This window comes from Varroa destructor, unplaced genomic scaffold, assembly GCF_002443255.2.
Source record: "Varroa destructor unplaced genomic scaffold, Vdes_3.0 BEIS01000005.1, whole genome shotgun sequence".
In the NCBI taxonomy this organism is placed as follows: domain Eukaryota; kingdom Metazoa; phylum Arthropoda; class Arachnida; order Mesostigmata; family Varroidae; genus Varroa; species Varroa destructor.
The window spans coordinates 16830715-16847396 of record NW_019211458.1 but is presented as its reverse complement, the minus strand read 5'-3'; the positions used below and the strand labels follow the sequence as shown (position 1 = coordinate 16847396).

General features: G+C 39.1%; 1 protein-coding gene across 9 annotated transcripts; it reads left to right on the top strand.

Annotated features, from left to right (window-relative positions):
• Positions 1 to 78: 78 nt before the first annotated feature.
• Positions 79 to 6741, top strand: LOC111250990 (eukaryotic translation initiation factor 3 subunit J-like). 9 transcript variants are annotated; one of them, XM_022807085.2, is made up of 6 exons: positions 711 to 851; positions 953 to 1041; positions 1869 to 1930; positions 2786 to 2938; positions 4251 to 4592; positions 5142 to 6741. In XM_022807085.2, the coding sequence occupies exons 2-6, from the start codon at positions 1026 to 1028 to the stop codon at positions 5247 to 5249; spliced, it is 681 nt and encodes a 226-aa protein (XP_022662820.1). In that variant the 5' UTR covers positions 711 to 851; positions 953 to 1025; the 3' UTR covers positions 5250 to 6741. The 9 variants fall into 9 exon arrangements, with proteins under 9 accessions (XP_022662823.1, XP_022662819.1, XP_022662825.1 ...); XM_022807087.2 differs by having other exon boundaries at positions 723 to 851; positions 950 to 1041; XM_022807088.2 differs by lacking the exons at positions 711 to 851; positions 953 to 1041 and adding an exon at positions 79 to 246.
• The last annotated feature ends 9941 nt before the right edge of the window (positions 6742 to 16682 follow it).

Genomic DNA, 16682 nt, shown 5'->3' with positions numbered 1-16682 from the left:
CCAGTAGACGGCGGCGGCCACGTGCAACTGCATCGAAAATAGAACTGTATCTGTACATTGGAGGTTGTTTAAATGCCGGCTGGCTGCACTGAACCGTCGAGTTGATTTCATCCCTCTCGACGGGTAATTCGCGGCCTTTTGAAAGTTTCGAAATTGTTGTCACCGAAAAAGGCGGTACTGCTGTTTCGAGACATTGCCCGCGTTCACTTTCTGGAAATTCCGGCACAGTCATGAGCGACGACTGGGGTGTGAATTTTGTTACCAATCTTTCATAAAATCTAGTAGCGATATCGGTGCGAAGTGTGGTGTTAATAAAATTTCGTCGATTACTGTAATACGATAGGTGATAAACTCTACAACGGAAACCGGCAAAACATCTAACATATGGCCGAAAATGGCGAACCTACGTGTGAACGTGCACTCACCTTCTGGCCTGCCTTGATGTTGCTGAACATCAACCATGGTTTGCGAAATTTGAAAGTTCTGTCACTCAAACGAGCGACATTTTTCCGAAGCGGAATTTGCTCTGATTTTGGTTTCGCCCATTATAACTAGTTAGATTTTAACACACTGAAATACGAAAAAAACGAAATCAACAGTCAGCGTATTTCCGTGCTGTCTTGTCTGGCTGACGATATGCTGGCCATGTTTGCAAAGGTGGTAACTTCGAGAACTTGCTAGCGTAAGCGAGCGCCTTATTATCTCGCTGAAATAAAACGATGGGTTCCGGGCAGCACATGTCTGATCTGACCTCGCTTTGTCGTCAATGACCTCGTGTACGAACAAGGAATCTGTTGTTCAGGCTGGCGGTTACTGTCGATTCGAACAAAACAAACCGTACGCCATATGCGGTAGGCTTTTTGGCTTAATTTAGAATCATGAAATGTATATATAGTGAAAGCCAACTTGTCCCGCTATCTAGTTAAGTTCCATATGTCTGTTGTTTCAGCAGTGGAACCAAAGACGTGGCCGTAAGTCACTTTACGCCACACGTATAACACTGCCGCGTGTTGAAGTTTCGTTGAATGTCGTGCAACCGAGGTATCGTTCAAGACTGAAGCGTGTAGACGCATTCCCAAGTGTTACTTGTACAAATTGTATGTTTGTGTGACCACCGTCAAATGTATGTTTAGCCTTTTGATAATAAATGTAGATAATAATGAAAACGAAGAGCAATGGAATATTCCTAAATAATTTAACCATATTGGAATGATGTGGACCTGCCATATGGTATGATAAGGTATGCTGGTAAAAATAACATGAATTATCAGTGTACAGTGCCGATAAAAAAAGTCTGGTTCGGAGCTCGAAGGCTCGATCTAATATGGGAAAATAAGAAGCGCTATGTTGGTCCTTCAGTAATGAGTCATCGAGTATCTGATGGAATAGTGAAAGAAGAGATGGCTAATCAAAGAATGGCACCATTTTAAGTCTTGAAACATCATTATGATAATTACTTTGTAACGTAAATTCGACGAACGTGAGGCGCATGTCCTGCCAGCTTTTATCGTCACAAGCGATCTTTTTCAATGGTTGTGATTATTACCTTATTGGGCAATTGCACAGCAACGCCTTCCTGTTCTAGGCACGTTATGGGTCAGATCACCTGTAAAAGCCAGCTCAACCCAAAATTTGCTTTGGTCATTGACCGACCTGTACTCATTGATCGCGAGATATCATGAAAATAATGCAAGTTAGATGTATCCGTTGTGGAGAAACTTCGATGTATCTGTTGGCGAGTTTCACCAATAGTTCTAGATATTGTGATTTTACGTATCGGCGATCATATTGAATAGACCAATAATTGAATGCAGTGGCGAACGCACTGACGGCTTTGTTGACGTCTTTATTTATTTTCTAATTTTCAGACAGTAAAGATTTCAAGCCACCAGTTCTGATGGATCGCTGGGAAGGCGAGGACGAGGATGACGTAAGTAGTCAGGGAATATCAGCGTTCATTCAATAATAGTCATATATTTCGAGCTGGCTGCAATTTCAAATAAATCATTTCTGAAATCACAGCCATTGCAGCGTGGCTCTGTCAGGCGTGTATAAGACTTCGAGTAGAGGGTATAGTGCATGTATTAAAAAATGTGGTTGGCTTTCGGTAAACAAGTCTCCAGATCTCGTCTATCGTTGGTGAATGTAATTCAATCCCTGAAGATGACTATCACAAGAGCTGATTGTTTGGTCTTTCCTCTGGTAAATTTTGCACCTAGTAGTCATGTTTTGCTTATAATGATCCTGATGTTTTATCAATACTGGCAGACACAATGATATCGTAGATTTGTGAAGAACCGCATTTTCGATCTGTAGTAATGTGATACATTTCTTATATCATGTCGAGATCCTATTACGTCTATGGCGGGTATTGTTGCATGCCTGCAAACATAATTGATATTACGGTTTCTCACTCACAATTTTATGTGCAGCTGCCGACAATACCAATAGTGTTAACAGTATCAGTCAATGAAAAGACAATTGCACATTGAAAAAACCAAATGAATATATTGCTACATTTGCAGAATATAGAATTTTTTTCACAATATCTTTTATAATAGATGCCTGTATATGATATTGAACAATGACATTCCAAAGCAAAATGTACCGACTTTTGTACATAAATAGCATTCGTGTACAGACATTTATGAAGAATTACAATAGGGGATAATGTTCTTATTTGAAGTAACAATGCTCAATAAGTTCCACGCGTCTTGCTTTGTACCATTAGTATGAGAGCAATTTCTTACGATCTTTATTCTGAACAATCGGTTACGCTCTACAGGTTAAAGACAACTGGGATGACGAGGACGAGGAGGTGGAAAAGTTGCAGATTGGCGTTCCAGCACCTCAGCCCAGAAAACGAAAGACTTTCCAACAGATTGTAGCCGAGAAGGAGGAGAAACAGCGACGTGAAGCCGAGGAACGGCGTAGAAGAGTTAGTAGCATTTTGTCGAATTTTTGTTTTTCCGTCATTTTATCTTGATTGTTTTGTTCTGGTTGATGTCTATGGAGCCATAACTAGTTGGACCGTACGTCAGAGGACCCTACAGTTAGAAAAATAAAATTAATGGAGCTTTGCCGGCTGTAGATGGTATTGCGAAGTCGTTGATAAAGAGCAAACGATATACGTCAGCACAAAAGCATGAAAACTGCTAAAAATTAGGATTACAATTGTTCAGGGCGAGAATGAGGTATTACGGTACATGCAAGAATATCAAAAAAATCACTAGGCAAAATCTCGGCAAACAGGCTGTGCTGTAATGTAAGAACGGCGAGTGAATTTCATTTTTATTTATATATGTATATACACGGTACTTACATTTGCACAATCTTCGGCAGGTTATTTGTTTATAGTTATGTTTGTTATAAGTTCATCCGCCGTTCTTTGCATTACAGCACATCATGTTTTTTGGGAACAAAGCAGTAAACTTTATGCAGAAAAAGAACGCATCCTTCTCTCAATTTAACTGGAAATGGGCTATTATCCAGTACATTCTCACTAGACAAACTCCTCAGTAAGATTAAAGCCTCCTTTTTTGTTTGAAATATATGGCCTACCATAGTGCCAGTTTTTTAGGAAGGTTTTTATAAGGCAAGCCGAAAGATTCCCTGAAAGACAAAGAATTTGAAAACTAATCAAAATGACTCGGATTTTTTAATAGCGGACAATATTTATATTCAATTGGGTTATCGAGATAAGCTCCAAGGGTTAGTTTTTTGAGACTTTACGTGCCTTTTTGAGTTCGACCGTTCTGAGAATTTTGCATTTTTTTCGCGTTCTTGAGACGTTTGGCCTGGATATTTTTGTATGTAGCGTATGCTTAACCTATGACCTAAAAAAAGTCATAGATTAAACATACGATATCGGTTGATAGAAACTCGTTCGTCTTGAATAAAAATGATCGCCATGATTTTTAGCAACAAGTTCGTTGACGTTTTTATTTAGGTTATATATATATATATATATATATATATATATATATATATATACATATATACATAACGATAATCCACAATTTGAATTTATTATAGAGTTATCATAGTTTTCTTCGTTTAGGTTTCATAGAGAAGGAGCGCAAGTTGCACCTGTAATGTTGTGGGATGCCACCTCTCTTCATTATGTGTAGCGCCTAATGCTTCTGTAGCGTTATACAATGATCTGTGAATGATCTTTTACCAGATTTTCTGATGTAAGATGTTCGCCGCGTCGCTCGTTGACAATCGTTTCATCTTTTCCTTTTCTGTAGAAGGCCGAAGAGGAAAAAAATGCCGGTCCCGAGGAACAAAACGCGGAAAAGCTGCGTCGTCAGAAGCTACAAGAGGAAGCGGACTTACGTGCGGCTATGGAGACGTTCGGTATAAGCACGCAAGGTACGATCGACAGTATCACTCCAGTGGAGCGGGAAGACTATGAAAATTTGCGAAAATTGCTTGTCGCCAAACTGACTCCGAACGAGAAGAGCCCTCTTTACATACCCTTCTTGGACGATCTTTTGAGGGACCTCACTGCTAACCTTGAAGCGGACGACATTAAGAAGCTCAGCTCGAGTCTCAACACTCTGGCAAATGAAAAAATAAAAATGGCTAAGGTAATTATCACATTCCAAAACGAGATCACTATAAGGAAGATAGGCATGGAATTTTTACTTGAGGAAAAAGCTGAAATTTAACAGACGTTATAACCACGTATTGTAGAAAAGCAGTTATACTTTTTGATAAACCAAAAGTGAGCGTATAGTTTTGAAGGAATCTTTGATTGTAATCGTCATATGTATTCCGGTTGATTGATAAACCTAGAGAATGGTTTAATTTAGTTGTATAGGTCGTATATATAAGAAACAGAAAAACGACGTGAATATGAAGAGCTTCAGTGTAAGTAGGACTAAGTTGAATAAAAACAAAAGAACAGACAAGATAAAAATTACGTTTCATGCGCACGCACGCTTCAATTTTTCGATTTTTACGTACACACACTTTGTCTCGAAAATCTGACCGCGTATCTTATCTTAGAAAGTTTGCAAAGTAAGTACTCCAGCGGGTAAGACCCATTAGTAGTTTAAACGGAAAGAAAGCTAATTATCTCTATGTTTACTATGAAATCTCCTATTAAATATTTTTGCTAACTTGGAATTATTTAGGGAACTAAAGGCAAGAAGAAGAAGGGAGCTTCACTGAAGATGGAACGGGGCGAACTTGACGCGTACACGGGTGGTGATGATATATGCGAATATGACGACTTTATGTAGGATTATTAAAAAAAATAGTTTGAGGGAAATCAGTAAGCCATAGCAACGACGAAGACGACCGTAGAGTATGATCTACACCGGAACGTATCAGAACACATCTGGATATAGTTGCCCAGCAGGCATCGGGATAGTATCAGTCACGGAGCCCTGTCGCGATCAACACGACACTTCAATCTTCCTTGTACCCTCCTGTCTTGTTTTTCGACCCCTAAGCGCATACCCCTTCCCCCTCTTTAAACGAAGAGAAAATGAAGATACTAAATAGAGAGCAGTATATATATATATATGCTGCATACACACAAAAATAGGCAATTATTATGCGATGATGTTATTAATGGGTCCGTAGGCAGATAAAGTTTGTGATTGACTAAGGATAACGTAATGACTAAAAATCATAACACATTATTCAGGCTCGACCTGCACGTGCGGGTGGATTAGGCATAGATGTGTCTTTAATACCGTTGCTATCTGCCAGCCAAACATGCCATTCAGGAGGGTTAAATCCTACGTGTGTAGCATGCACTAGTCAGGGATATGATAGATGCAGTTAACTAGCGGCTATCTAATCTTCTGGCTATTACAGAACCTGTAAGGTTCTAGTAATGTCACTCATACCTGTTTGTCCTAGACACATTTTTATTTGTGAAGGATGTACCAGCGCTAAGGAAGAACTTGTGCGCGCAGGTACAGAACTGGTGATACACTGGGAGCATGTGATGTCGATAAGTGCAGAAGAATGAGGTGTCAATAAGGAGGGAGATGGCCGTAGAGCGTACTTTTAAAGAAAAACGAAAGAACCAGGTAATTTCCTTTCAGAAAAATGTAAATGACCGGTAACACTGAGCAATATCTGAATAGTAGTTTCTGCAGTGGTTCCGATGTCGTAAAAAGGGATTTAGAGGTTCCGTGGAAAAAAAACAAAGTAGTAGAAAAACGACGTGGGTGTGAAAGAGGTTAAACGGGGAAGGTGTGTATGTGCATATGATCGTTATGGGGCTGATGACATTTGGGTGTTGAGTGTTCATGTTGTCTCTGGCCCGTTCGAATGTCTTTGTGTGTGCATATGGGCGCCATTAAGTGGCTGGGTGATCAATCCGTGCATCGGCTGATATGATTATAAGATTACGAAATAAAAGATGCATAATCGTGGTAGATGCGAAATATAACGTCGGGTCGGTGCAGACTCGGATGGAATAGGTGGTAAGACCAATGAAACGAAAATGTAAGTCGTGACTCGACTATATCAGATGAACGGTTTTGTCATCGGCGACAGGCGCAGGATATATAGATTGAAGTTTGTTGTACAATTTATTTTGTATGGAAAAATTGTTGTACGCAAGATAAAGTAATACCACTACTATAAAACTGTGAAAGCCAGAAGAACGCGTCAGGTGATGATAAAGAAAAAAAGGCATACATTTGTTAATAAAAAATAAGAACTAATGAACAGTCGTCTTGCTGACAACTGTGGTGCTTCCGGGCCAATAATAAATGATGAGTTGTTCTTTCATAGAATATATGTAAACAATTAGTACTGTTATTGGAATATAATTATAATACGTTAGTAGAACCTAGGTTATTAGGTATTATTATTATACACGGTCTAAGCGTTACTGTTCCTTTATGCAATGGTGTTCATCGAGCTTTGTATTAATCAATGTTTGGATTGCACTACTACCGTGAAAGAGATGGGCACCTTATGTTATGGTAATTATATTACTTATTCTGGCCAGTCTTTTCAAATATTGGCCGGAATAAATAATATAATTAAAACGAATAGGTCTTTGTTGAAATTAGGGCCGTTCTTCATATTAATAATAACCTTCTAGATAAATTTAGTTGTCATAGCTTATTTAAGTTTCTTCCTGGAATACTTGCAGTGGTTAAGTTGGCCTCAGGTTTTTATGTTCACAACTTATTTCAGTGATACGGGAAACAGAATTACTTGATTTGTATAGGTGTTTGGTCAAATTAGAGTATTTTATGCAAGACCTACTGAGCAATTTTACTGCCAAGCATGAATAAAAGGTAATTGTCAAACATGGGTTTTTGGTGAATTTAACCTCCTTATTAACATTAGTTTGAAAGAAGGAAAACCATATCTGCTGCTTGAGCTAATTTAATATGGAGAGGTGATACACTTGCACAGGATAGCTTGTTAAGTTTTCGTTCATATGAATTAGTGTCCTGCTAACGTTTCAAGTTTTTGAAGTCGTCGAAACGAATCATCTTTGGGTTAACAGAAGTTGTCCTCGGTTTTGCTTTTTAAAGACGCAACTATTAGATCAGGCCCTTCACCTACTCTCTGGCTAAGTAAATTTGTATATAGTGAAATGTCTCTCCTAGACCTGATTTAAGTTAGGTAAAAGATATTTTTTTTTCCTACAATGCAGATTATGCAATTTGTTATTCAAATGTTCAATACGTGTGTTTTTAAAGTTTCGACGTCTTTTTCTAACAGAAGTCAAGGATACGACCTAATATTTTCTAGCATAGTTTTATAACACTACTTGCGCCACTTTGTTAATAATTTATGGCATCTGGAAGCCTCTTTTAATCATATTTGAAAATGCGTTCTTGCAGGCTGAACGTTTGCGATCATACGCCATGTCAATGCGTGAGCATTTGTTTAACATAAGGGAGTGTGTTTTAATAATTTTGGAGAAATCTGCAATTCAATCACTCCATTATTGTTACTATCTGCTTCAATGGAGGTAAAGAGGAAAGAAGTCCAAAGGTCAATGTATGATACGAATATATCACGTGGTGGTTGGATCTGAAACGACCCATGTATTATCTGAACAAATAGAACGAAAACACGGGTGCGGTAAACTACCGTTGGTGTTCACCTGTTTTGAAATCATGACGTGCAAATAATACCTAAAGTATACACTATAGCGTTAATCAAGCTAGTATTCTATTGAAACAGTATGCGATGAATTGAAAACTTAAGCATACGATTTATAATAGGATTACTCGAAGGAAAGTTTGCCTATTAATAAATAAAATAGTAAAGTTTGCTTGGTGCCGAGTGCAAAGAAAAGCACAGTTATATGGAAGTATATCCTTAGCATAAATGACGCCCTGCGCTAATAAATGATGGTTTTAGTAATTGTATGGTATTGCGGCTATTAGTGTGCAGACGGAAGCCGTGTTAGAACGAGGCCGTTAGTTACCAGATCCGATCACAAACGATTTTACCAGTTTTTGAAGGATTATTTGGTAATTTCTATTATAGTCATGTCTGACACATAGTACGAACAAGTGACCTGTAGATATCCACAGGCTAACTGAGACCTTTTTGTCAATTAGATCTATATCTACTGAGACATTACTCAGTGATAGTCTGAAATGTGCTAATTAACACAATGATAATGAATTGGTAAGAGGTTAAAGCAATTTGAATCAGACAGCTTGCGCGTTGCTTAATAAATTCAGTATATAATCTATTAATTCGAGGACTGGTTAAGTTGTTCCAACCACTACCCTATCCGCATCAAGGTGAAAAAAATAAGCAACGAGCTGTCATGAACGTGTCCGTTTTTTGCTCTAGGGTTTCATGATCTGTAGTCAGGTTAGCGAATCTACCTGAAAATCAGAATAAAAAAAGGCTTATTCGCAAATTTTTACCAAGATGGAACAGCAAGACTTTCACGACAAGTAGATGCGGTAGTTCAAAGTATTGAATTTGTCGATCTTCCTTTTGCCATGCTTTGGCTAACACAATACAATTTTTTGGTCAGTTTTGTAGTTTCGTGGGGTGACGAAGTGGTTAATACGCGCATATAAGTTTGTTTTGTGTGCGGAGAACTATGAATGTTGAGTTCAACTGCTTGGAGGAGAAGTGCATGTCCGCTTACAGTATAAAACTATCCTTATTAGTACGACCGTGGTACGTCGCCTTGCTATATAGAACTTTACTTAATCATGGAAGTATGGAACCATCCTCTTTAGCTTACGTTAAGCTTTTGGTTGCGGATAATATAGTCGTCGTAAATAGTATCGCTACCCTTTTACTGGGAAAACTTCAAAGGCCATCAAGCACGGCTATTTACGGACACGTTAAAATTGTCGAACACTATAGATGGGGAAAAAAACAGAACTGAATGTACTACACTATATTGTATTTGAGCTTAGAAAAGCGAGACATTTTTCAATCTACATTAAGAGATAGACACATTTTCTGAGTTGACCTATCGTTGATGCCTATTGGAGACTAACGTAGCCTAGAAAAGCGTGCCCAGTTTTAATATTAGCTAATCAACTGCGGGAAGGCCACATATTTCATGTCATGAGGACTAGTTTTTTAAAGCAATGCCTTACGCCAGTATCGGACATCAAACTCGAAACATTTGTTTGATTGATATTGAACCATAGATTTATAAGTATTCTAATTCATGTAACAGTCTTGCAATGATTTAGTAATGATAATTGCTGTGGCAAATTGCTATCTGTCTGGAAATAATAAACGTACTTAGTGTTTATGCAAACAACCTATTTATTTTTCATAATGTGTGTTCCAGGTTGATCTGGTTTGCCAAGATATGGCCCGCAATCGCCGGGACGGAAAAGACCAGGCTGAACATGTTACGACGAAGGTATGAATGATTTCTACTATAGGAATAATAAGTAAGTCCTTTTGGCTGTAAATTTAACAAGTGTAATGCCGTTGTCATGTGAGCTTAAGAAACGATATATAACACATCACAAGAGGTCTACCTTGCCAATTGTTAACGTATGCAACTTCAACAGCTTTAGTTTGCCAAATCATATCCGTATAGGATGTGCACGCCCAAAAAGAGCTGTAATAAACAGTTAGCGTACACCTTTTCCCTAAAGTCTCAAGAAAGATCTGCTAATAGGACATTTTTATATACTAAGTTGTGTATGATTCCAATCGATATATTCTCGGTGGCTATTGGAAGCCACGAACAACTTATTCACCTGTTGAATTACAGATTTTTTTCTGTTGCTTTCACTATGACTACCATAAAACCTGTTCGACGTTTGTAGCTTAAAAAACAAGAGGAAGACCCCAAGTCCTCTAAGGGGCCTGCAGTGGAATTTGAAGTGACCAAAGAACTTGTGCCGCTGAACTCACATAGCTTTAGCAGCAGCGGTTTTTGTATGCTCTAAATTTTTAGTTACCTTCGTATTTCCGATTTTACACCTAAAATTTTACATTTACAATGCAACAAGTATCCAACCACCTATTTGTGAGGAATCTTCGACAGCCTCATGCTCATACCCCGCAAAAGTCTCACTAACATGTCAAACAATCGGCGTTTTTTTGACTCTTCACCACCACGTAAATCCGAACACATGTTTACTCAGCATCCCTGCTTCCTTGTAGCCTTTGCCAACACTCCAGTACTTGTAACGTCAAGTCTAACGGATCAAATTTTAAGAAATGGTGGAACAACGCTTGAAAATAGTTTTCGTATGTCTTCAGTCACACCTCTTTTGTATAGTTAGACATTGTTCTCATATACTGTAAATCCAGCTTGTATCACAGGTTTATAAATAAAGTTCTAATCGTGTTCAATTAGCGCATCTAGCGACGGAGCGCTCATACCAAAATGGATTACGCAGCGCTTAGCGCAGTATACGCGACAGATTTGATCGATGCCATTGTTCTCAAGGATGCGGAAGATCACCAAATCTTTGGAAGCTGTTGATTGACAAATTGGGAGCTACTGAGCGCAGCCCTCGATACGTAGCCTTTGTTGAAGGCGTGTTCCAAGATCTCGTACAGAATCTTCATCTGGGCAGTGTTAAAGCACTTTGACTCGTATCTCAATAACCTGGTTCGCAGGAAGGTCAGCATCGAACTTGGGTTTTTCAGATCATCTAAATAGACCATTAGAGAGTGAGAGCCCTCTACTACTTAATTTTAACAGAGCTTATAGGTATGCAGTCGACTTTGACCTAGCAAAGCTGTGATATATTGTACTACAAATACAACACAATAATCTACTAATAAAAATGAATCTGATTTGTTGATCTTTTTCTGCATTTTTGTCCCTTGTCCTCATATAGACTTTTTTTTACTTTGTGTTGCTTCTCCACCGCCTTTTTGTCTTGCATATTTTTTATACGGCATCTTTTGTTCGGCGCCTTGAAATAAAGCAGTAGAGCTACCGCTGCTTTTAGTGCAGCATGTAGGTTCATTTGTTACCTATTGCACTGTTTTAAGTCTTGTTGTAGTTTTTCTATCATTCCATTTATTATTTCTAGGATGTTTATTTCTATTAATCCACCTATTCTTCCATTCTCAGATTGATCGCTATCCCTATATCTAATTTCCTCAAGAGTTAACTTGCGCGAAATGCTGCAACCTTGGTATCGTACTAGAATTAACTTCCTCTTTTTTCTGCTCGGATAAGAATAAACTGGCGCTGAACTGCATAACAGATCCCGAATTATTAGAACGGTTCACGTTAAAAATCGTTGTCAGGAACAATAGATTATCTTGGAAACTTGCTAAGCACGCTCTCAAGCTTCTAACGTCAATTGCATTTTGATGGAGTATTTTTTCCATATTATTAAGGACCAAAACTCTAATCTGAGATGTGTCTAACATGCATTACAGCATGAAATGAGATGTAGAATTGACGTTTGAATTGACAGATGTCGTTGCTCAATATGGGTATAATACTTATAAAGCTCGATTTGTGACAACTTATTATTGTGCGAATTGAGCAAGTACCACTAAACCGGACGTTTAAACCGTTTTTAAACTGAGCTGCGTGGTACTCCGCCACATTTGTTAGCGATTTTATATGATATTCCGAAAGCTTGTCGATGCTGCTAGCAAGACTCAACGAAGAAGTGTAGCTTTGAGACAAAATGCCCCTTTTTAAACTCGAGGCTAAAGTGCACAGGTATAAGCAACGCCTTTTGCTACTTCGGCAATTTAGAGTTCATCATTTCGTCTTCCATGAATTACATGTCCCAGGATTGCAGGGATATAGCAATGCGGCAACATTTGCAATAATAACGTCGTAGTTACCTATAACATTTTAGCTCTGTTATAACAGTAATCCTATTCCTCCATTTTCCGAACCAACCTAAAAGGTAAATCAGAAATCATTTTCAAACAAATTTTTGTTTTGTATGCTATCGAAAGAGCTAGCTATGTCGAATTACGTGCCCTGCGTCCACTTTCAAAGTACACTTCGACCATTCAGAGTGTAAGTAATAGGCTGCAAGTGTAAAAATGGCTCTGAACTAAAATCATTAACTGTTTTCCAACGGCAATTCCCATAGGTTTATTATCATATTTATGTTACAGGCAGTGTATCAGCTAAGTTTCTGGGTAATGCGAAGACCTACTTTGTCTTAACGGATTATATTAAGCAAACTGTATGTGAAAAATCCTCGCGTCCTGTTTTTCAAACACGAGTGGCTGCTATCAAGGAGCTGATTAATGAAATAAGAAAAGGAATAATTTGTCGTCTTACATGTTAAATTGTAATTGGCCTATATGTATTTCGGAAAGGTCGACTACGATCAAACGGGAGCTTTTCTCAGAAACTGCTACGTGACAGCATGTTTTGTAAGACCAGTGCTGGGGATTACTTTGATAGATTTAGAAAGTTCGACCCTGAATAAATGCGTGATCTAGAAGCTTCGTTTTATTTAAAAGAAAAATTATGGACGACAACGCGAACCAAATATGTAATCGTGTGAATGACACCTGTTGGTTAAAGACGGCAATTCAAATCTATTAACATTACCCAGAAGTTTTACTTCAAGGCTTTAGTAATTCAAGATGAATAAATATTACAGTTACCAAGAATCAAGGTAGGAAGAATGAAAATTTTGTATAAAACGTTTCTTTTTCACTTATTTTCGACTTGATGTCATGCATCTTTTAATGTTTGATCGTCTGGCTTCCTTATGGCACAGGACGCGGGGAAACGTTAAAGTATAGAAATCAATTCAGAAGATCGAATTGTATTAATTGTCATAATCAAAAACCATTCTATCAGCCCATTTGGCGGAGTACAAATGTTCTATCTTGAAAGTAAACGATGTTGCCTTTTTTATTTGAACATAGCTAAGTCTACTTCTACGTGAGCTTCGATATGCGGGCAAACTTACCTCATAATTTCGCCAACTAAGGGGAAGTCATGATAAGACACAGCGCTCTCCCAGTCATCTCGTGCTGATTTTGGCGAACAATTTTCTGTTTTTACTTATCAATACCTCGTGATTTTATACAGTCGCGTTCAAAGGGCCCCAAATGAAAATGAGGCACTCTTGACCAAGAATCAGTCAGGGAAAAACTTTACCTGTTTGCCTGTCCACGTGGGTCCGGAGCACATAAACCGATACCGTATTTTAAGTTTGTCGGCGAATAAAAATGGCAATTCCTTCTAGCGCCTGTGGACCCTTTTTTTACGTAGCTTTGCGACCTGCTATAGCAACGCATTTCATGTTCCAAATCAGTCAATACACTGAGCCTGTTAAACTTAAAGACACGTGGTGGTCTAGGTTCTACTCCGGACGTAGACATACTTCATTTCATGCCGAAAGCCAGCCTGAGGTTACAGTTAACGGTTCAAATACCAGACATAAAATATAAAAAACATTTTCAATATCTACTGCGTCGGTGAGGTCCCGACATTTAGTAATTCATAGTGTCTGTTGGTTGGCCTGAATACAGAAAAAAGCCTCCGATTGAACCTTCAAGGCAACCATGTCTACTAAATTTCTGTGGGGCAATGTGACACGGGAGGCCGCGCCGGTTTACATAGTCCAACTGTGTTAGCTGATTGGGTATTACATGTCCTTTCATGGTCCTCACTGGCCGCCTGTCCGGCCCAATGATGATACGAGCGTCTCGAACGTCTGCAGGGGCCTTTTACCTATCGTCATACGGAGAAAGTAGCGATTGATCCGTCTGAGTATTTTCAAGGGCTTAAACGATGTTCTGAAGCTTTATGAAGTAAACCTGCAGAAATTGGCACGGCTCGTGACAAGGTTACGTTAGGGGACCTACGCTATGGTACACTGGACTTTTTATAATTAGCGAAGAACTGTACGTGCCTTCGACAACACGGAACACCCCACTCTCTCCAAATGAAGTCGTCGACACAAGCATATCGTAGTGGCAGTCGTTTTTTCAAAATGAACAACCGGTTCTGTCCCTTCTGTATAAATGGTCCAATTCCTCGAGGAGCTATATGTCGGGCAACTTTATCTTCCCTGGAATGAAACTGGAGTTACATTTTTCGCATTTGAAGAACAGGTCCTTCTATCGCGTAGCGTTGACATTGGCGGAAGTACTAATTTACTTTGCTCAAATTGAATTGGCAGCTCCGAGGTCTTCGTTCTCAGCAATGGTCGGTTATCATTTTTTCAACTGTCGACGTGTTCCAACGAGATACAGCTCACTGACTTGTGACACGTCAGATGCGGGTCGTAGCACTGACACGCCTGTGAGCGATTTGAAATTTATCATATCTTCGAGAAGTAAACATAAATACTGACAACAGGTAAAGTTCGGCCGATGAGTATCAAGCAACTAAAAGGCGTTTTATCCTTTTATGTATAAGCTCTCCTTAATATTTGAATAGAAATCTGTTTTCCCCGAGGTCGATCATGAAAAAATGATAAATGTTTTTAGATCATGCCTATGATTGCAGCAAATTTCTACTAAATAAGGATATCTATCTATTAGAAGCAGATAGAATCTTGAGCATATCTTTTGATGCCGCTGGATACATGTACCGTTATGACCTCATTTGCTAGTGTCATATTTCAAGCTTTTGCTACATGAATGGGTTGATTTCTTCGAACATCTTTACAACTTCGGCGGAGAGCATACTTTAACAATTCCGGTACCAGTACCCGGTGGTGACAAAAAAATCTACTCAAAATGTCCTTATGTCGTTCGTGAACTCCGTCGCGATAACGACTGGAAAACCACGACCATCATCAAATCGCACCGCGTTGGCATTCTCAAATACAGACCGTACCGTCCGCGATGTTAGAAGAAATGAAACGCAAGGCCTGTCACTTTGCACCTGGTTGTACTGGACCGTGTGATAATATTTTATGTAAAGAAGGTAAATTGCACAATCCCTTTTCGCTTTCACCAGCTCGTTTTCGAAAGAAATATTCTCATTGAGCCCCACAGTGAAGCCAAGCATCAAGACCAACATTTTCGATGATAAACGTTTTTAAAATATCTATATAACAAAGAATACACAACAGATTCGTGTAAACATTGAGCACTCTTACCTGTTTAAACTATGTCAAAATAATTATTGAATTTATATCGTGTAACAGAAATTCAAATGAACAAAGTTATCAACTTATACTATGTACATTTGTGGTTTGCGTTGTTTAAAGTTCCATCACAGAACGTGGCAAAATATTTTTCTTACCTATATCAGACTTCTCTTTATTTTGGTGAACGGCAAAATGGTTCGCCTCCTGCGCTTGCTTGTTACGGAGAGTCTTCTCGACGGTTAATTTTTGCCGTCATTTCTTGCAACACATTCTTATCTTATAACAGCTTGAAAGACTGCAGATTTTAACAAATATTTTACTGGAGCACGTGAAAATTATATATTTTGTCGACTTGCCTGTAAGTACTGAACATACCTCTCTTCACGTACTCCTTTCGACGTATTCTATAAATGATTATTTCACTAGCTCATGTTCCTTTCTTACTGAGATGCTTAAATAAGCCGTTATAAATAGGCTTGTGAATTGATCACTCATATGCCTATTGACAGGTCGCCTTTGATCAGGGGGTACGCTTAACAAGAAAGGATGGCTACGGACCCACCGGGTATCCCTCGGGGTTGTCGTCCACCGTTACGAGAAGCGAATGCATATCTTAGTTCTCATCGTGTAAAAGTAATGGAGTTGTCACTGTTAACATAGGACGAGGGTATGACATCTGGGCATGCTTATATGATGGGGCAGGATGCCGGACGTCCAAGCGCTGTCGGTAGGCGGCTTTAGGCCCTCTCGTGAGATTTCACTGATATAGTCGGAGCGCTTCAGGGTGTCGTGCTCGACTGGTGTGTGTGAGCCTTCGCTGTCACTGCTGGATTCTGGTTTGTCGGCAGAATCACTATACGCGCTAGCCAGCCTTGCCTGAGCGTGATTGAACAGGCCGAATATCGCAGCGCGGTACAAGTTGATCGAAACTTGAGCAGATATGTTTGTGCGGTCCAATGTCAACGTATCACAAGTACTGTGATACGTGCAACGCAATAGCAACGGAGCTGGTTCGGCTTCGGGCTTTCTTCCGCGCCTGTTGTGCTATTACACACGTAATCTTTTACCTGTATAGAGGCAAAGAGACAGACTGTCTTTATACTAGGGTTGACCTGAGTGTCGGAGCTTTTTTTTTAATTTTTACGCATGTGTACATTTGCACGGGATCTCTGTATTAACTTCCATAATGTG

Coding starts and splice junctions, on each gene's coding strand:
- LOC111250990 (XM_022807083.2), top strand. CDS start 767: ATGACCTCGTGTACGAACAAGGAATCTGTTGTTCAGGCTGGCGGTTAC. Junction 852..1,868: donor CAAACCGTACGCCATATGCG/GTAGGCTTTTTG, acceptor TCTAATTTTCAG/ACAGTAAAGATTTCAAGCCA. Junction 4,593..5,141: donor AAAAAATAAAAATGGCTAAG/GTAATTATCACA, acceptor GGAATTATTTAG/GGAACTAAAGGCAAGAAGAA.